This window comes from Pleuronectes platessa, chromosome 17 (genome assembly GCF_947347685.1).
Source record: "Pleuronectes platessa chromosome 17, fPlePla1.1, whole genome shotgun sequence".
In the NCBI taxonomy this organism is placed as follows: Eukaryota; Metazoa; Chordata; class Actinopteri; order Pleuronectiformes; family Pleuronectidae; genus Pleuronectes; species Pleuronectes platessa.
The window spans coordinates 7,016,329-7,033,222 of NC_070642.1; the positions used below are offsets into that span (position 1 = coordinate 7,016,329).

The 16,894-nt window shown below is 40.5% G+C and overlaps 1 protein-coding gene across 5 annotated transcripts in view; it reads left to right on the forward strand.

Moving 5' to 3' along the window:
* Positions 1 to 16,894, forward strand: part of cdc42bpab (CDC42 binding protein kinase alpha (DMPK-like) b) — a 75,643-nt gene that overhangs the window by 13,875 nt on the left and 44,874 nt on the right. For all 5 annotated transcript variants that reach the window (XM_053444725.1, XM_053444728.1, XM_053444726.1 and 2 more), the window contains exon 2: positions 16,363 to 16,454. In XM_053444725.1, coding sequence (XP_053300700.1) covers positions 16,363 to 16,454 — 92 coding nt within the window. The remainder of the gene's footprint in view (positions 1 to 16,362; positions 16,455 to 16,894) is intronic.

Here is a 16,894-nt window from a genome sequence, read left to right on the forward strand (position 1 = left end):
AAGTCTGAATTTTGCAGTGTACAGCATTTAAGTGTGAACTTTATGGTTACTGGTGTTATAGAAATGTTATGTTGGAACTTTCTGTATGTTAACTTAACCAGCATTCAATATATAATATCTATTAATAATCTACTAATAAAGCAACACTATTGACAGTGGAACTAACCCTTTGCTACCATCTGCCCTGCTTACTGTTACTATGCCTCTGCCTAGCATAGTACATGTATTCACTTATTGTCGCTAGCATATTTTATTGCTAGCTAGTTTGCTGATACTTGCTAGCTCTATGAGTTTGGTTATAGCCTCCATGTAAGGCTGACATATACTGAAGTGAGGACTTTGTAAAAGACTCATATATATGCATATTGATGGCTAGCAGACATGATATTCAAGAAGACTGAGGCTAAAGCTGAAAGGTCCCTAGGCAAAAGGTCAGCAACTCTCATGAGCCATGTATCTCTCACCACAGCCCAACAGAGCAGCAAATGACTGGACAATAGCTGTTTCAGAGGTGGGTTTATCGACCGTTCAGTTTGCAGTAAATGCAGATCCTCATCTGCATTTACTCCTTGATGGTAGGGCGGAAAAGACTGAGAGGAGGTGGTGAGCGAGGCGGTATATTTCTAAAATTGGTGACAAAAAGGGTGAATACAAGGTTTCCATGTCAGATAAATGACAAATTATTTGCGCTGCTGCTTCAGAATCAGAGGTGAAGCAGCAGCTCTCTGGTCACACAAGTTAGGCGCACTAGTGCAACCAATGTAAAAAGTTAGTCTGGAGTCGTGGATGTAGTAACAAATTGTTTATAATTCCTGATTGTTTGTGGTTTTTTGTGTGACTATTAAGTATCTATGTTGGTTTCATTCACACTATAGTGTTGATTTTTGTTTGAGAGACAAACCAGCATTAGACTTAATCTGAATCATGTGCTCTCACTTTTTGTCAACAGGATCTTCAGTGTCAGTGGCTCTTTTTCTTCACCAGAAATGTACTCCTTGTGTCTTTACCATGTGAACAGTTGTTGGAATTAACTCTATAAGGGCGTGTGTCTATATAATGTTTTTTCAGTTGTTGAAAAAGGACAGATTTTACGTGTATGCAGTTTCATAGATTAAAGGAATGTACCCAATGTTTTCCCTTTCAAAGTGCTCACTCATCGCTCTTGGTGCAGTGTGCAATATCTGACCTTTTCACAAAGGTGCTGGTGTTGTCAATGTAGCTCCTCTTCAGTCAACCAGTCAACGATACAAGATGCAACGATACTTGTCATTGAGGTAACACAAATACAGGAGTCAATTGATATGGCTGTGTCTGTTGATCCAGCCCTGTATATGTGAATCAGAATATCTCACAACTAAGACAAAAACAACCATTTGGGGGCATCAGTGGTGACATGTTGTCAAAATATTCCTGCCATAGAAACACTGTGGACACACAGCCTAATACTTCTTTACACTTTTTTTCTCCAATGCTCTGATCCGTCGAGCAATAAATTAGTTGTGAGAAGTTGTGGAGGAAATCACAGGTGTTATCTCCAAGTGTGTGTGGAGACAATACTGTAGCCCCCGGTGCCGAGTGCTGCTCTATAACAAGTCCAACACGTTACTCGGGAAACAGACGAAGTGCAGTCTGCGGTTTATCGGCCTGCTGAGAGATTCAGTGTCTACGTTTACCTAGATGTCTCATGTCCTCGTCAAAACAAGGACCTGTCTCCCTGTAGCCTCCCACGGCGACTCAATCTGCTTATCAGTGAGGTCATTAGTCTCGTAACAGTTATCTAGGTGTCTGCTTGTAACTACGCGGCCGCTGTTTGTTCTCGCAGCTTACACCAATGGGCTTGAGCTCTCAGATAAGTCCTAAATGGATAAGGTTGAAGTTTGCCCTGCCCAGTTTACTCTTGAAGAGATTCTTTCATTGGACAGCCAGTTAATTGAATGAATACATATCTATGGATCTTATAAATAATGGTAATAGCAATCAGATTGGCCCTAAAGGTCGGTTTGGTGCTTTATATTTCCATTTCCTACTAGTGTTTGTGTAGGTAAGATAATTTTTTGAAAAAGAAAACAGTTTGTTTCATGTTAGTGATATAAACCTGGATTGTTTTATTTAAAAATGGTGAAGACCCGTTCTTTGCGCCAATCTGATCTCTCTAGCCCTACCTCTGTATCCTTACTTTAAAATATAATTCATTTTTGTAGTGGTCGCGTCCACCGCCCTCCTGCACTGAGCAGGCAGCGTGTCCTCACACGCCCAGCTGTTGAAAGATGAATATTTTCAGGATGCTTTTAGTTACAAGTCCAAGCACTGACACCTTTCTTCCGGAGTTTATAATTAGTAACCAAGCTAGTCCTTTATGTAGTGGCCGTGCCTCGTTGTGGCCTAGAAAGTGTCTGTTGTGCGTGGCTTCAGCGGATGGGGAAGTTTATATCTAGCATAGATTTTCAGTCCCCTCCATTTATTTTTGGGAGCTGAAGGTGGCAGTTTAGTAGTTTTTAGTTTTTCCCCACAAGATATTAGTGTCAGTGAACTTCACAGCCTGTCCACAATTCTTTTGTAACAGGAGAGGAAAACAATCTGCATCGTAAAAGCGGACTTTGTTGCACTGTTGTGGTATCAGATAGGAGTTACATGTTTATTCTTTTTAGGTTACATAACTTGTCAATGATTTCCTTAGATGCTCAGTTTTCCTACCTTATACTACCGTTTTATGTTTTAGGTTGTTTCCTCATGCATATGTGTAGGGACACAACCAGGAGGAGCTTATTTTATGTAATAACCCCTTTTAACCAAACTGTCTGTTGTTTGGGCTGTCAGTTATTCAAATATGTGGACACAGAGACCATAATCCGAAATTTGCATCAATACCATACAGCTTGTTAAACTAGATTTACTAGAATATAATTTAGACCTTTAGGGGTTTTTTGTTTATTGGAAATCACGGAAATCAATTTCAAATACTGGATCAAAAATGCCCCAGAAAACGGTGTTGTGCAACATAAATGGTTATTTACATGCAAACGAACACACTGGGTAACTGTGTCACCGGTCTCTTAAGATTATATCATTTAAATGCTGTTGATGTGTTTCATAGTCATCTGTCTGAATGTGGTAGTTTCAGTAAAACTGAATTGGTGCATGTCTATGTGCATGTACAGAACATGGCTCTAATGTCTGGAAGGAGTTGGGAGCAGTAGCATTAGCTGCTAATGCTAGTGTTAATAGATCTTATCTTTAAGTATTATGCACAATAGCATGATTTGAGGACTGCTAATTTGGTGTGATTGAACTCACTGCAACTTTAAAGCGGAGGTTAACTAAAGAAAAGTTTAGGGTTAGGGTTAGGGTTAGGGTTAGTATCTCTAGGTTACGCCCACATGAGCTACCTGTCTGTTTTGTTTATGGTCCCATCGTTCATTCAAGGGTTGTGATCAGTCACACACATTGCACCACAGGGCAATTTTAATTACGTAAACACATAATGACATTCACCCGTCGGGTATTATTAATCAGTGCTCATTTAAGCATACGCTATGAAAATGTGAGCACCCTTGGCCTGCCCCCCCCCCCCCCTCTCGTTGTCATCCTGTTGGCCTCAGCCTGAGCAAACCTTGCTGGGCAGGTTTCCAGAGAATGAAAGGGAACTTGGGTTACCTCCATCATGACATATATTGCCACAGGGTACCCACAAGTGAACACATCTTAATTTAGTATAGAATGGACCTGGATCCTCCATAGACTAAATGGACTGGTAGTTTTCTCCAGTGACCTCAGATGCATGTGCGTGTGTGTCCCCGTCGGTGAGATTACCCTTTCATTTGTGTCTATGTAGACAGTTTAGCTTTATCCTCACAGACATCCCCGTTTTTTTAATACATCCCTCTTTCCACTCCCAGATTTATTTTATTTTCTCTCCTTTTACAACTCCTCTCTTTGCTGCTCCCCCTTCTATTTCTTTCCACCCTATCTTGCCATCCTCTTCTTTCCTATTTCTCTGTCCACCTTTTCCTCCAGTTTAGATTTTCTTGGTGTACCTACGCTCTCTACATCTTATCTGTCTCTCAAATCTTTACTTTAGACCTGAAACTCATCTATAAGTTCCTTTTCTTATTATTGTTATCCCTTTCACTGGTTCTCCAAAACACTTTTATTGAATGCCTCACGGATGCTTTCATAAATTCTGGTGGATCCATTTATAGTATGGGTGGTCCCAATGGGAATCAAACCCTTAAATGGTGCAATGTCAGTGCTGGGCTGTACCAGTCGAGCCGCAGAAGGCCCGTAGCATGGTAACAACCCCCCTCATTTTCCACAAGCTGACGACATCCAGAGAGGGGAAAAAATCCAGTCAGAGGATGAGACCAGAAAAGGCAGTAGGAAACTTGTGCTATAATATATGTCAGGATGTTGTGACATGTAGGTGCTGGAACACCACTGGCAGTAAAGTCTTATTTTTGTTTAAGTGATTGGTGACTTTAATTTGACTGATCCCAAAATTTATATGGTGCCATTGGAACTTGACGAGGTGCCACAGTACAGCCACATTCTTGTAGGTCCACCGTGCCAGCTCGGAGCTTTATTCGTTCGGTATTGGAAAACGATGTCTGGGTTACTGAACATTCCCACAGCACATGCCCAGTATTTGTAGCTTTGGCTCTTGTAACGGACCTGTAGTGTTTTTCCTTTCAGGTTGATGTGGGAGCTTTAGCCTGTGAAGGCGCTCACAGGCTGCCATAAAGTCATTTGTTCCTGGGGCTGTACAGCAAGGGTTTCTGCTGGCAGTAAAAGCGGAAGATTCATACAGCTGTCAGCGTCAGTTTCTCTGGTGGCCACCTCCAGGCTGCATTCACACTAATACATTTTAGTTAAAGAATTCATCACTTGCTACATTTACGTCTGACGTTCACACTTCTCCACAGTTTTTTTCCTAGCCGTTTTAAAAGAGCCCTTTGGAAATGCTGCTGACTTGCTTTAGACGGAAAACTCCAGGCAAGCACTTTAGTCAGGACGAACAGAAACGGAGACGTTTGGAAACAATGATGTAGAAACCGACAGTCACTTCCTGATTGGCTCTTCCCTGATTTTTTAATCTCTTGTCACATGACCCTTCATGCCAGTGACAGTAATCAATATATTTGCTAAATGGTTTAAACTGATGGCAGTTGAAGGCATGTATATTAATGCTCTCTATAAAGCAGGTCTGCACAGTTAATGGGGAGTGATTACAGGTAGTGCCTTTATAGATCTACACAGTAGCATTATTTTAATATTTATTTTCATAGGTAATTTTACAATTAAGTCAGTTAAGAAATAAGATATTATTATTGATGATCTAATTGCAAGTTTTGGGAAAAATGGCCTTTTACTACACACAAGTTATTATTTAACACAATAATAAGTATGTGACCGCTGGATGAAATGATACACACTTTTTCCTGTACTTGATTCCTCTTCTTTGACAACCAGTTGAAATATTTAATGGTTGAGATCATTTTTTAGTAAAAATTTTCTCGATCGACCCCACTTTTTTAAAACCCCTCCTTCCAACTCCAACATTGAAGTTGACAATGTTTCAGTTGATGATATATGATCCAAGTATGACCAATGATTAGAGCTGGGCAATACATATATATAAAAAATATACAAATATATTCGTATTATTTATCGCTATTGACTGATAAGACAACCTTTATCTTGATATAGTTTTTAGCTGTATCACCCAGCCCTCCAAATAATAATTTTGATTTTATTTCCAAGAATAACATTATATGTGATCCATATCTTGTAATTGACATGTTTCGCTCTGTGACTTTAATTGTGTGACACATTTTTTTTTTTCTTGACATCCCCCCGACTTAATTCTCGCCATCAGTCTGTTCCTACCAATGCCCAGGAGAGAAACAATGCAGCACCTGGTGCTTTCACCACCGGCAGTGACGGGGAGGAAACCAAGCCTGGGTAACAGGGCCTGGCAGGTTCCTTCCATATTCGCCTTATCTCCAGATGTTATCAGGCGGCTGTGTTTACATAGAATTGTGTAAATCAGCTTGTTTGCGATATGGGTTTAGCAGGTCGATGTGTGATCTCTGAGAAATCTTTGTTGTATAGGGAACTCTTGCCGGCAGCAGAAACTGGTGTAGTTGAGCCTATCCAAGACGTTTTTTTGTCACTTTGCCTGCCTGGTTGTACACTCACTGCAGCAGTCTTTGAGCTGTAACACACACACTAGATCAGATCTATTGTTTTGTCAAGCCCTGCCTTACAGCTTTCCTTTGGTATTTGTGGTTTCTTAATATTTTGGGAACATCCTGTTTGTGTGTTTCATGCTGCGAGGCACAGATTGTTAAGTTTAAGCCCTCTGTTCATTCTCTCTTATTAGTGTTAAAATAGAGGGTGAATGCAGACAGAATACACCATTGATAATTCTTGTGTCACTGGTGTGTAGCTGAGCATTAAATGCCATTTAATGCTGTAAGGCATGTTAACATGCTTGCATGTGATTCCATGTTTGTTCCTCATGAATCTCCTGTGCTAATCAATGATTTAGTGGCACAGCCCCACCTCTCTGATACATGCAGCATATGTGTTGGGGCCCTGCCTGTGGGGATTGGACAGCTGTGCAAGTGTGATGTAGGAGGGTTAAACATGGAAATAGACTTTTTATTGGGGTTGGTCGTGCCTCCCTTAATACAGCTGCTGGGAGAGCCCCTGCCTGTGACATAAAGTGGCCTGTTTCTATTTCCATCTGTAATTTCGGTAATTTACTGGATGTTTTTAGGCTACTTGCAATTGAATTGCTCAAAGGGCCATGTTTTTGAAGCGCCTTTGGCAAAGAATCACTTTCCCTTTTAAGGACTATGTTATTAGAATCAAACAGCTTTAATTTGTCCTCTGAGGACCTCTGTTTGCTATTTAGTCCGCCTTAACTTTGTTGCATTTATTTGGCTTTTATTTAACCAGGAGCTACTTTTGTAATAATTTGTTATTGCAAGGAGATCAAAGCCGTGTATTTTCGGGGACATTCTGGATATCAGTTTTTAACCTTTTTTAAGAAAGCAAACAAATACTTATCTCTGTGTGTGACTGGTGAGTTATTTCAATATACTATTATCTGGACTTATATGAACTCAGCAGTCTAATGCACTTTATGCTTTTTTTTGGAGTGGTGGGATGATGGTCTGATTTCTTGGGCAGAAGTTGCTGTGGCAGGGAAATCATACAGGAGTTAGAAGGCTCTGTTTGATTTGGTTTCGTGGTTTGTGCTGACACAGTAGCAGTGAAATGTCACATACAAAGCCATTTTGAATCTGAGGGTAATGTAATGTTATCTAACCGCCTGGCCGGCAGCAGTCCAGGAGAAGCCATGTGACCTCACAGGAAACTGCAGACTGGTACTTTTTTATTTATATGACTTACATTCACCGAAAGGAAAAGGAACAGATTTAGTGATTGTTAAATACCAGATATTTAGAGACAGTGACTCCAAATTTCCCCCCAACAATATGTATTCACCAGCTATCATAATAAATCAGAAAAAAAGTCAGGCCTCCCTCATGACTGGTCATTTATGACCCTGGCATCGTCATAGGCCAGAGTTATCCAGGCCTATCATTTGCTTATTTTTTATGATGCAGAGTATTTCCTCTGCAAAGGTTTACACAGTCTAGGAAAACTCCAAGCCAGCTCATGATGTGATAAGTTTGCCCCCTCCAAAACCACGCTCAGATGGAGGAAGGGCCATCTCCGGGTCTCTTTCTCTCCTCTCTTCCACTAACCCGGTTCATGTCTCTCTCTCTTCCACTAACCCGGTTCATGTCTCTCTCTCTCTCTCTCTCTCTCTCTCTCTCTCTCTCTCTCTCTCTCTCTCTCTCTCTCTCTCTCTCTCTCTCCGTCTCCCTTGTCTTGCTCGCAAGCGGCATATTTGTGTCGTTACCTCACTGTGGTTGTAAATAATCCCCATTATGGCTTCCAGATGTCCGTCTATCCTACTCTGGATTTGAGGATGAGGTCGGAGCGCAGTGGGGGTGTAAGGGTTGGACACTTACTGTAACTGGCTCAGCTGCTGACTGGGCCTGAGTATGTGATGCTTTTTTTGTCTCCCAATCTTCTCTCTTACTTTCTTAGTCTTTCTCCCATGAGATGCACTTGGTTGCCTATCCTGCTCTGTCTCAGTTATGTTTATGTCCCATGCTTTTCCCCCCAACTTTTTTTAAACCGCAGTTGTTACCTCAATTTTTTTCTTCTTCTTGAATTCAGACCACAAGTGCTGTGGAGTTGTCCATCCATTCAGCCTAACTCCTGACCATGCCTACCTCCTTTACTGCCATCAGTGGTCTCAGAATCTGCTGACCTTTCAGTGTCACAGCTCGCCGCGTATTGGTACCAGCCAAACAGTATAGACAGTATAGAATAGATCAAGGAAAATCGTAGGTTACTGAAACTGTACCTTTTCTTTAATGTGTACGTAAAAATGTGCACGTTATCTCATGATGAACTAAATCAACCTGAGTGCACTGCTAGCCTTATTAAAATATTGGTTGGAGGACCGCTCTACCCCTCAGCAACAGACCCCCTAATAGTCCAATCATATTGGAAAAAAAAGCCAATTCTGATATTTTGTATAACACAAAGTTGACAGAGCTTCCTAACCCAGATGAGTTGGCTTACTATTGTAAGAGGATGTTCCATGTTGGTTTGAGAGCTGATACGAGATCGTTGACTTCATTCACAAGGTGTCAATAAGTTTGGAGCTGACTTCAAGTAGATTTTGGTAAACATTCATTAAGTTAGACCTAGCTGTCTTTATTTTCAAAACAATGTCCTGCACTGCTTCTCACTTTTTTTGTTTTCATTACTCCTCTAAGATTCACTGTCGACTGAAAGGCCAAACCATTAGTAATATGTAGATACTTGGAGATGCTTGCTTCACATGTAACACATACAAATGAGCTCTTAACCACACACAAACAATCCCTCTGCAATGTGCATACACTATATAATATACACACAGGCGCCAGTGTTGTGGTTCTTTTGCATGATTGATTCTGCTGCAATTTTCTTCTTGAGAGAACCCTGCCACTCGAAAAGTTGAAAGAAGAGCAAGCAACAAAAACAGACTGGTTGTTCAAGGCCTTATCCTATAGCAAGGTTTTGCCAAAAAAATGAATTAGACAGTGTCTTCCGAAATGCAGAGCTGCACAGGATCCACAGTTAAACCTCACACTTTTGTAAAAGCTTCAGTAACAGTGTAGGTAGAACTTAGCAAATCATCTTTAATTTCCTTCCTTGAAAGATTGATAGGGTTTTCAGCTACTGAATGAGTCAAAAATGTAGATCTGTATATATGTAAAGACTACACTGTGTGGTGACTGGTGTTTCAGTCCATCACAGGCTGTCACATTTGTTTTGAGGCTAAGTGAATGTATAAGACAGACTTTATATATTGTATTGAGGTGACTTTGAGTTGTGTCTTTTAGCAATGAAGAGCACAGCACATGTAACCTACCCACAGCAATCAGTCAGCGCTGTGGCAATGAAGTTCAATGCTTTAAATTTGTTAAACAAATCAAATGGAACAATAGGAAAAAGTAATAACATTTAGGTTTGTGAAAATTATTAAGTTCACAAAAAGGTATAATAAGTAATATTAATATATATGATAAAAAAACTTGCAGCTACACCCAGCCTTGATTCATTTAGAGACACTATATGTGTGTAATTATGCACAAATTCTGACAAATTTCACATGAGCACGCCCTGGAGACATTGCATGGAAGAGACTGAGGCTGAGGCCTGTTGTGATCACCGAGCATATCATTTGCGGGTCGGCTGCTAAGTGAACACACTTTCCTGCAGTTTCCCAAGTTTCTCACAAACATGGCTGACACTGTTCTTGCTGGTATGGAGCAGGATGGGCCTGATAAGTGCTCAACATTTTGGGTTAAACCAGTCTGGCTATGTGGATTAGCTGGCGTCACTCATGTTTTTCCAGTTTCACTACATCCTAAAGCTTGCTACTGAACGTGTGTGTTTCTGTGTGTGTTTCTGTGTGTGTGTGTGTGTGTGTGTGTGTGTGTGTACTGGTACTTATATAGTCGTGAGAACCTTTTTGAGCAAAGACCTTAAGGACTGAGGAGTGCATTATGTCCTCACTAAGATAGAAGTACAAACATGTGTGTGTTGTGCATAGTACAATCTGCAAGTGTATGTCACTGGTCATGCCTGCGTTTGTGCTCTCATAATGTGTTGTTGGATGTCTTTGGCACATATCACACACTACATGAATGTGACTAACATGTCAGGTTGGCTCACCCGCCCGACACGTTGCAAAACCATCTGAAAACAAAGGGCTCCACTCATGCTAAAGCTTGGACTGCCACCTTTCCAAGCATCGCCGGGGGTTCTTACCACACCTTGTCTTAGCAACCGTTTCTATGTTTAGGCCTCCCTGTATATTTTGCTAGTGAGTAAAGATGTATTACCAAACTGTATGGCATGTTGGTGTTAATCCACCTCAGCTACAGGAAAAGTACAGATGCATCATATACCTGGGTAAAAGTAGGTGAGCTTACAGGTTCCAGTCATTGTGCTTTATATGTTGACCCTGCATACTGTCATATTGGCCCAGTATTTCCAACATACACACACACATACACACACACACACACACACACACACACGCACAAATACACACGCACACGCTCACACTCACGCTCACACACCCCATTCAATTGATTTCCATTCACATCACAGGCCAGAATGACAGGTTAAATGTTGCTTTGGGCTTGTAAACCACCTGCTGTTGGACTGATGTTCATTTTTACTCTTCTGAAAAGCAGTTCCTATTATCTGTCCGGCTGTGGTATTTCTGCCAAGGCAAGAGCAAGACACAGCCACCAATTATGTGTCAGATGTAGATGTGGGGAACTATATCTACTAGTCTGTGTGTATGTGCACAAAGTTGTATGTGTCTATGTTGGTACGTGTGCTTTGTTGTGGACAGGGCCTGTGGGCTCCTGGCTCAGAGATGAAAGACATTTCTCATGTGGCTTGTTTAGTGGAGCTCCTGAGTCAGCATGCAGCTACTAATCAGTATTTTCTCCCTCTCAGCTAGCCTGACTCCACCCCCTTCCCCCTACTCTATAGCCTACTTGTACGATTAAGATTGAAATCACAAGTGAATTGGATATAATGTATGTATTTTAGCCTTGAGCCTTTGGGGTTAATGCCACTCAACCTTGTCAGAGCAGTTCAGATGAAGAAGATGGGATGAGGAAGAATCTAAGATTACTGAGTTGGCCTAGTTGTCTTCCCTACAGCACTAACCTTTGTAGTTGAAGACTGAGTATAAACATTGTGGAGTCGGGATGAGAACTGAATGGGAAGCACCTGCAGGGTCCAAAGTTTTGTCTCTAAAAATTAGACTTGTCTACATCAGTTCTGAGCCCATTTGTCCACAGCCTGTTAGAGGCGGGAATGTTGTGCCTTTCTTTCACCTCGCTGTACTGTCTAAAAGGTATAAACCCAGAATTTGGGGACATTGTTGTTTCAGCAATAGAGCCTAACATTACAGCCCACTTTAAGAATGGCTCTTATTCGGGAAGTAAATCTAATCCATTTATATTTTAAAAAATTCTTATTGAAAGGGTTGTAAGCCGGGAACCAGGCCAACCAGCTATTCGATTAATCGTGACCATAAAACATTTGATTTGGAGCAACAAATGATTGGGTGAAGAAGTTAAGAAACAACGCATCCCATAAACCATTGCAAATGATCCCTTTCTAACCTCTTCCAGTGCACATCCTGGTCACTCTGTGGTAAACGTCATCTACGACAAACCATCCGATCCTTACTGGCATGACTTGTTGCGGTAAATATTTCCATGGTAACATTTAGCTCTTACAATCAGTTACACCTGTGGATTGTGGGTAGTCTATTATTTCATCACAAATAAAACACATTTTCTTAAAACTAAGTTGATAATACATGGTGATTTGGTTTCTTCAGAGGCTTATGGTTATGTCTACCCTGGAACAGTATTATGGCAGATTATAAAAGTTTCTATTAAATAATTAATGGGATTTTTACTTCCTGAGCCACTCACACACTGGGGCGGCAATGTGCTGCTTTCATTTGGCTCTAAACAAGTAATATCTTTCTCTCTTTTAACTGAGTAGCTGTATGCCTTCACACAGATACTTCTTTTTGTATTCATAGTGAATTTGAGGGGCGCACAAATTTGTATCCACTGCAGAATTAATGGATCCCTTTATCCGAGATAATAGCATTTATGGATATTGGCATCATTAATCCAGGATGTCAATATAAGCTACAGAAGGGGTATATAGACTGTTTGTACAAAGCACAAGTAAATTGTACAACTACTCGCAACACTGCGACTTGCAAATATGCCCCCCGAGGATTTTGTTAAAATCATCACTGTGATGATCATCATTGTAAGTTTGTCATCTAAATTATAACCATCCAATCCTGTTTACCATGCTGGTTACACGTATTCTGTGCCAAATACCTAATATTTATTCAAGAGCAACTTTTGTGTGCCGAGCCAGATAGTCCTGGTTGTGGGTATAGTTAATTTTATTTATGTTTTATTGCTTGAGTACATTTTTTTTTTATTATCTTATTCAAATATCAGACTGAAAATTCTAAAGAATTGAAGTTCATTGCTCTTTGAGCGGCTGTACTTGCAGGATTATGCTCTAATATTAAAACATTTTCAGTGGTGATAATAATAATTTATGACAGGATTCTCAGCACAGAAGAGGATTACATTTTATGTCAGAGGGTGCCTGCAAGTGGAGACATTGCAGGACCTGTTTGGAATAAGTGTTGAGTGAACTAGCTTGGAGGAGGCTTTTGCCAACGAGGGTGTACAGATGAGGTTCAGTCAGGGCAAAGAAACAAACTACAAGGGTTGACTTTCAGAGGTGCCATGTCGTAGTGGCCCTCAGGGGGATGTGCTCTACAAAGAGGCATTCTGTAAGAGAAGTTTCATGCTTACTTGTTTTTGTTGTGGTTGTTGTTATTTATTTATTACTAAAACATTTACTAGTAAAACAGTTAAGATTGGAAAAGTATGAATGATTGCTTTGTATGTCGTTGAAAGTGGTACGCCTATATTTTGCTCTACTAGTGGAAAAAGTTAGTCTGAACCTCTAACCTTGTAATTCCTGTAAGTTTTCTATTTGTGGGAGGAAAGGTGAATAATTGCATTGTAAGACGATTCATTATGTGCCCTTAAATTTTCTGCTTGTGATCCTAAGATTTTCAGTAAGGGGCTACAGTGCTCTTAGTGAAAGAAGTTAGTCTGGAGCCCTGGGTGTTGAGGATTATTATTACATTTCTGAGGAAACATTAAAGAATTTACTGGCGTAAATAGGGTGAAACTCATATATGCAAACTGAAATGTATGAATCAATTTAAGAAGTCTTTAATGCAAAAAATGTTTGTTCTTCAGACTGAAAAAAATACTCTGAAAATAAATTTCCTTCTGTGCTTAAACATCGAAAAACATCAATGTTAAATAGATTTAATCTCTTGCATAATCTTTTGGTTCTCCAGCATATTTTTGTGGCTTTGATTCATGAATTAATATGAATCTAAAGGGATCTAGTTACCAGATGTTATCTTCACCATGGAAAACATGCCTTGACTGGCTCGAGATGTTGGCCAAAATAAAACACTTTGGCAGAGATCGAAGAGAATTGGTTGTGCTATGGAAAGCAGAATGGGGAAATTACCTCAGGCCTCGAGCCAAATTGTTGTAGATTTTAATAATTACTTATGAGTTTGTCTGCCAGTCCCTTGGCAGTTAACCTGCATTCAACCTGTTATGAATGAAAGACATGAGGTAATTGTCACATCTAACAATGACACGATGACATGTGGCTGGTCTTATGCAAGACAATCTTCCTTGGAAACGACCTAATTCCACAATTTTTCAGATAACATTTCCCTAGGTTGAGATTCGCTTGTGGGTGACATTGCAGTAAATTCAATTTCAAGAAGGCCTTTAGCCAGCCAAGCATCTGGACTGTTTACTTGACTGCTGTTTGGATGTGATTCGTTGCTTCTAGCAGTGAATATTCGGTCTTTCCAGTTCCGAACAGCATGTAGTATTGTCTGGTCCAGACTTTGTGTTTTTTTTTTGGCACTTGTACTGCAATGCACTAATTCAATTGTGTGTCATATTGTTTGTCATAATTCTTGCAGACTTGTAGCGGTGTTTTCACCAATCGCCTGAAGTCGGCTCACAAGTCTTGTCACAACAGGCTTTATCAACCACTAGTCTTCAATGTTTCTTGTCTGTTTCTGCTGTAACTGGTCTGATATGACTAATCATATTTCCCATGTCAGTCTCTCTAATTGTGTTTCTTGTGTGTAGTTATGTGAACCAGGACGTGGCACACTGCAGTGGCCCCTAGTTTCCCTCTGCCCTGCGGTCATAGTAGGCCAGGTCAGCTGTTAGTGGAGTCGGTGCAAGAGAGACTTGAGAGCGAGAGGTTGTGGAACCATGAGTGGCCTGTTTGTTTTATTTCAACAGTCATTTCCCTGTTTCACTGAGTTTTTTCTCTGGAGGTTGTGTTAAGTCATGGCGACCAGATGAGTTTAGCATGATGTCTGGCCAGTGAGGGATTGCTGACAGACCAAGAGTGTCAGCTTGTCTGGTTGTCACTACACACACACAGACACACGCGCACACACTGCAGTAGTAGTTATTGTAGTAGATGAAGATTTTGTCTTTTGTTAACCAAAACAGCTACTGTATGTAAAAGTCAAACATCGAAGTGTATTTGTATGTGGGTGCTTGTTTGTCTTCATGCTAATATAGATAATGCTAAACTGGGCTAATCCTCCTGTTAAAAAGCATTAAAACATGGCCTAAATATAGACATACAGTGAATTCTTATAAAAAAATAGTTATGTGATATTTCTCTGTCTTATCAGGGAATCTGTGTTTCACTGTAAACAATTTGCTGAGCTTGCAGCCAATCCAGGTCATCCTTGACATGCTGGAATCATGTAAACTAGGAAGTGGTTGAATAGCTCTCCACAAGTCAGGGAAATGCTGACATCATTTATAGATGGAATCTGTCTGGCTTTGTGAGAGAACGCTGGTGTCCCTCGCTTAGTCCTCCCATGTTCCTTTCCCACCAGGAACCATAACTGAAGGGGTTACAATAGCCAGCTTGATCATTCAGCCCCTCTGTGTTCGGTGTCATGTGCTGTAAAGACCTCCAGGTGGTCTCTACCACTCTGATAATGTTAATTTCAAGTAGCATGGCAGCTTTTATTGAGTTGTGGGGGAAATGGTTAGTTCCTGGTGGCTTACCACATGAGTAGCACAATTATGTTTCCATAAGCCTAGGTCAGAGGATAAAGCCATTTTTTGCATTTTGGGTTTCTCACACCACTTACTATTTGTGATTTTGTTGATAAGCAGTAAATGTAAATGATAAATCAAATTTCCCCAGGAGAATGGTGAGCAGATACTCTCCTCCCCGTCTGATCCCAGCCATTGATCTCCAGCCAGTGATTATCAAAGCTAGTAATTATCAAACTTATTTGTGGCTAGAACTTTGTGATCAATAGAGGTTATGACCTATTCCATCAACAATAGACATCACTCCTCATACCTTTCCTTGTTTAAATTGGGGTTCTGTCTTTGCAGATCGCAGTTTAAACACTAGCACTTATCTACTTCCATCTTCATGATTCACTCCTCTGATCCTCTGTATTTACTCCAGAGGATGTGCCTGTGTGAATTCAAATGTCCGAGTGAAAGCGACTGCGGTTTCTGCAGCCTTCTCCGCATAAGTATTAAGTCAGCAAAAGGTCCGCAGAATCCGATATGTGAACACAGCAGGGGATCCCCCACTGTATTCATCTAAGCTCATCATCAAAATATTGACAAGCTTATGGTTTATACTTCTCTGTTTTACCATAATTGATTATGTTGCCTTTGTTGTGTAATGCATCTTTTTGGAAGCCTAATGACCCTAATATTATAAATTAAAATGTTGTGTTTCTTCTGACATTAGTGGAGACACTGTTACATTCACGTTATTGTAAAATGCTTTGGGTTAGTAGTGATATTCGAAGGAACCATTCATAATCTTGCCTAGGTGTACTCGCTGTTTTCCTGTGTTATCCAGATTATATTCTGTGGATCATTTCATTCACTAGATTTGGTTTATACTATCCACCTCTTTCCAATGTTTCATAAGAAATCATATGATTATAGATTTAGGCCCTAAATGTTTAGTTGTAAAAACAGTGCTATTCGCTTAAAATCCTGCTTTAAGTATATGTGACTTATTCCGCTCTCTTCCTCTCCACAGCCAAACCCTTCACATCCAAAGTGAAGCAGATGCGCCTCCACAAAGAAGACTTTGAAATCCTAAAGGTGATTGGACGAGGAGCCTTCGGAGAGGTAATACACCCTTTTATTTCACACTCAATCTAACCGAGAATAATCCCTCACCGTACAAATTGAGAATCTGCTAGATGGTTTCTTCCCTTTCTCTCTCTCTGGACAGGAATTGTAGTTAGCTTGGGACATTTTCTTATGGGTGCACCATCAGCAGTGCATACGTTTGGTCTACTTGTCCATATTGGCAGGAGATATCTCAATTACTGGAACTTCTTCCTTGAGGCAAAGCTTTTTCAGTAGATCCTCGGAAGGTACATGTCAGTAAAAGGCTATTATTCTTGTAGCCTCACACCTTCAAACCTGAGTTATAACAGGCAAGACTGTTGCTGCATTTAATAGTGGATTGCTTTCTGCTGCATTCCAGGTAGCAGTGCGTAGTATTGGTCTGCCACACGAGCATGACTCTACTTGCAACTCGAACAAAACTTTTGAAATCTCCT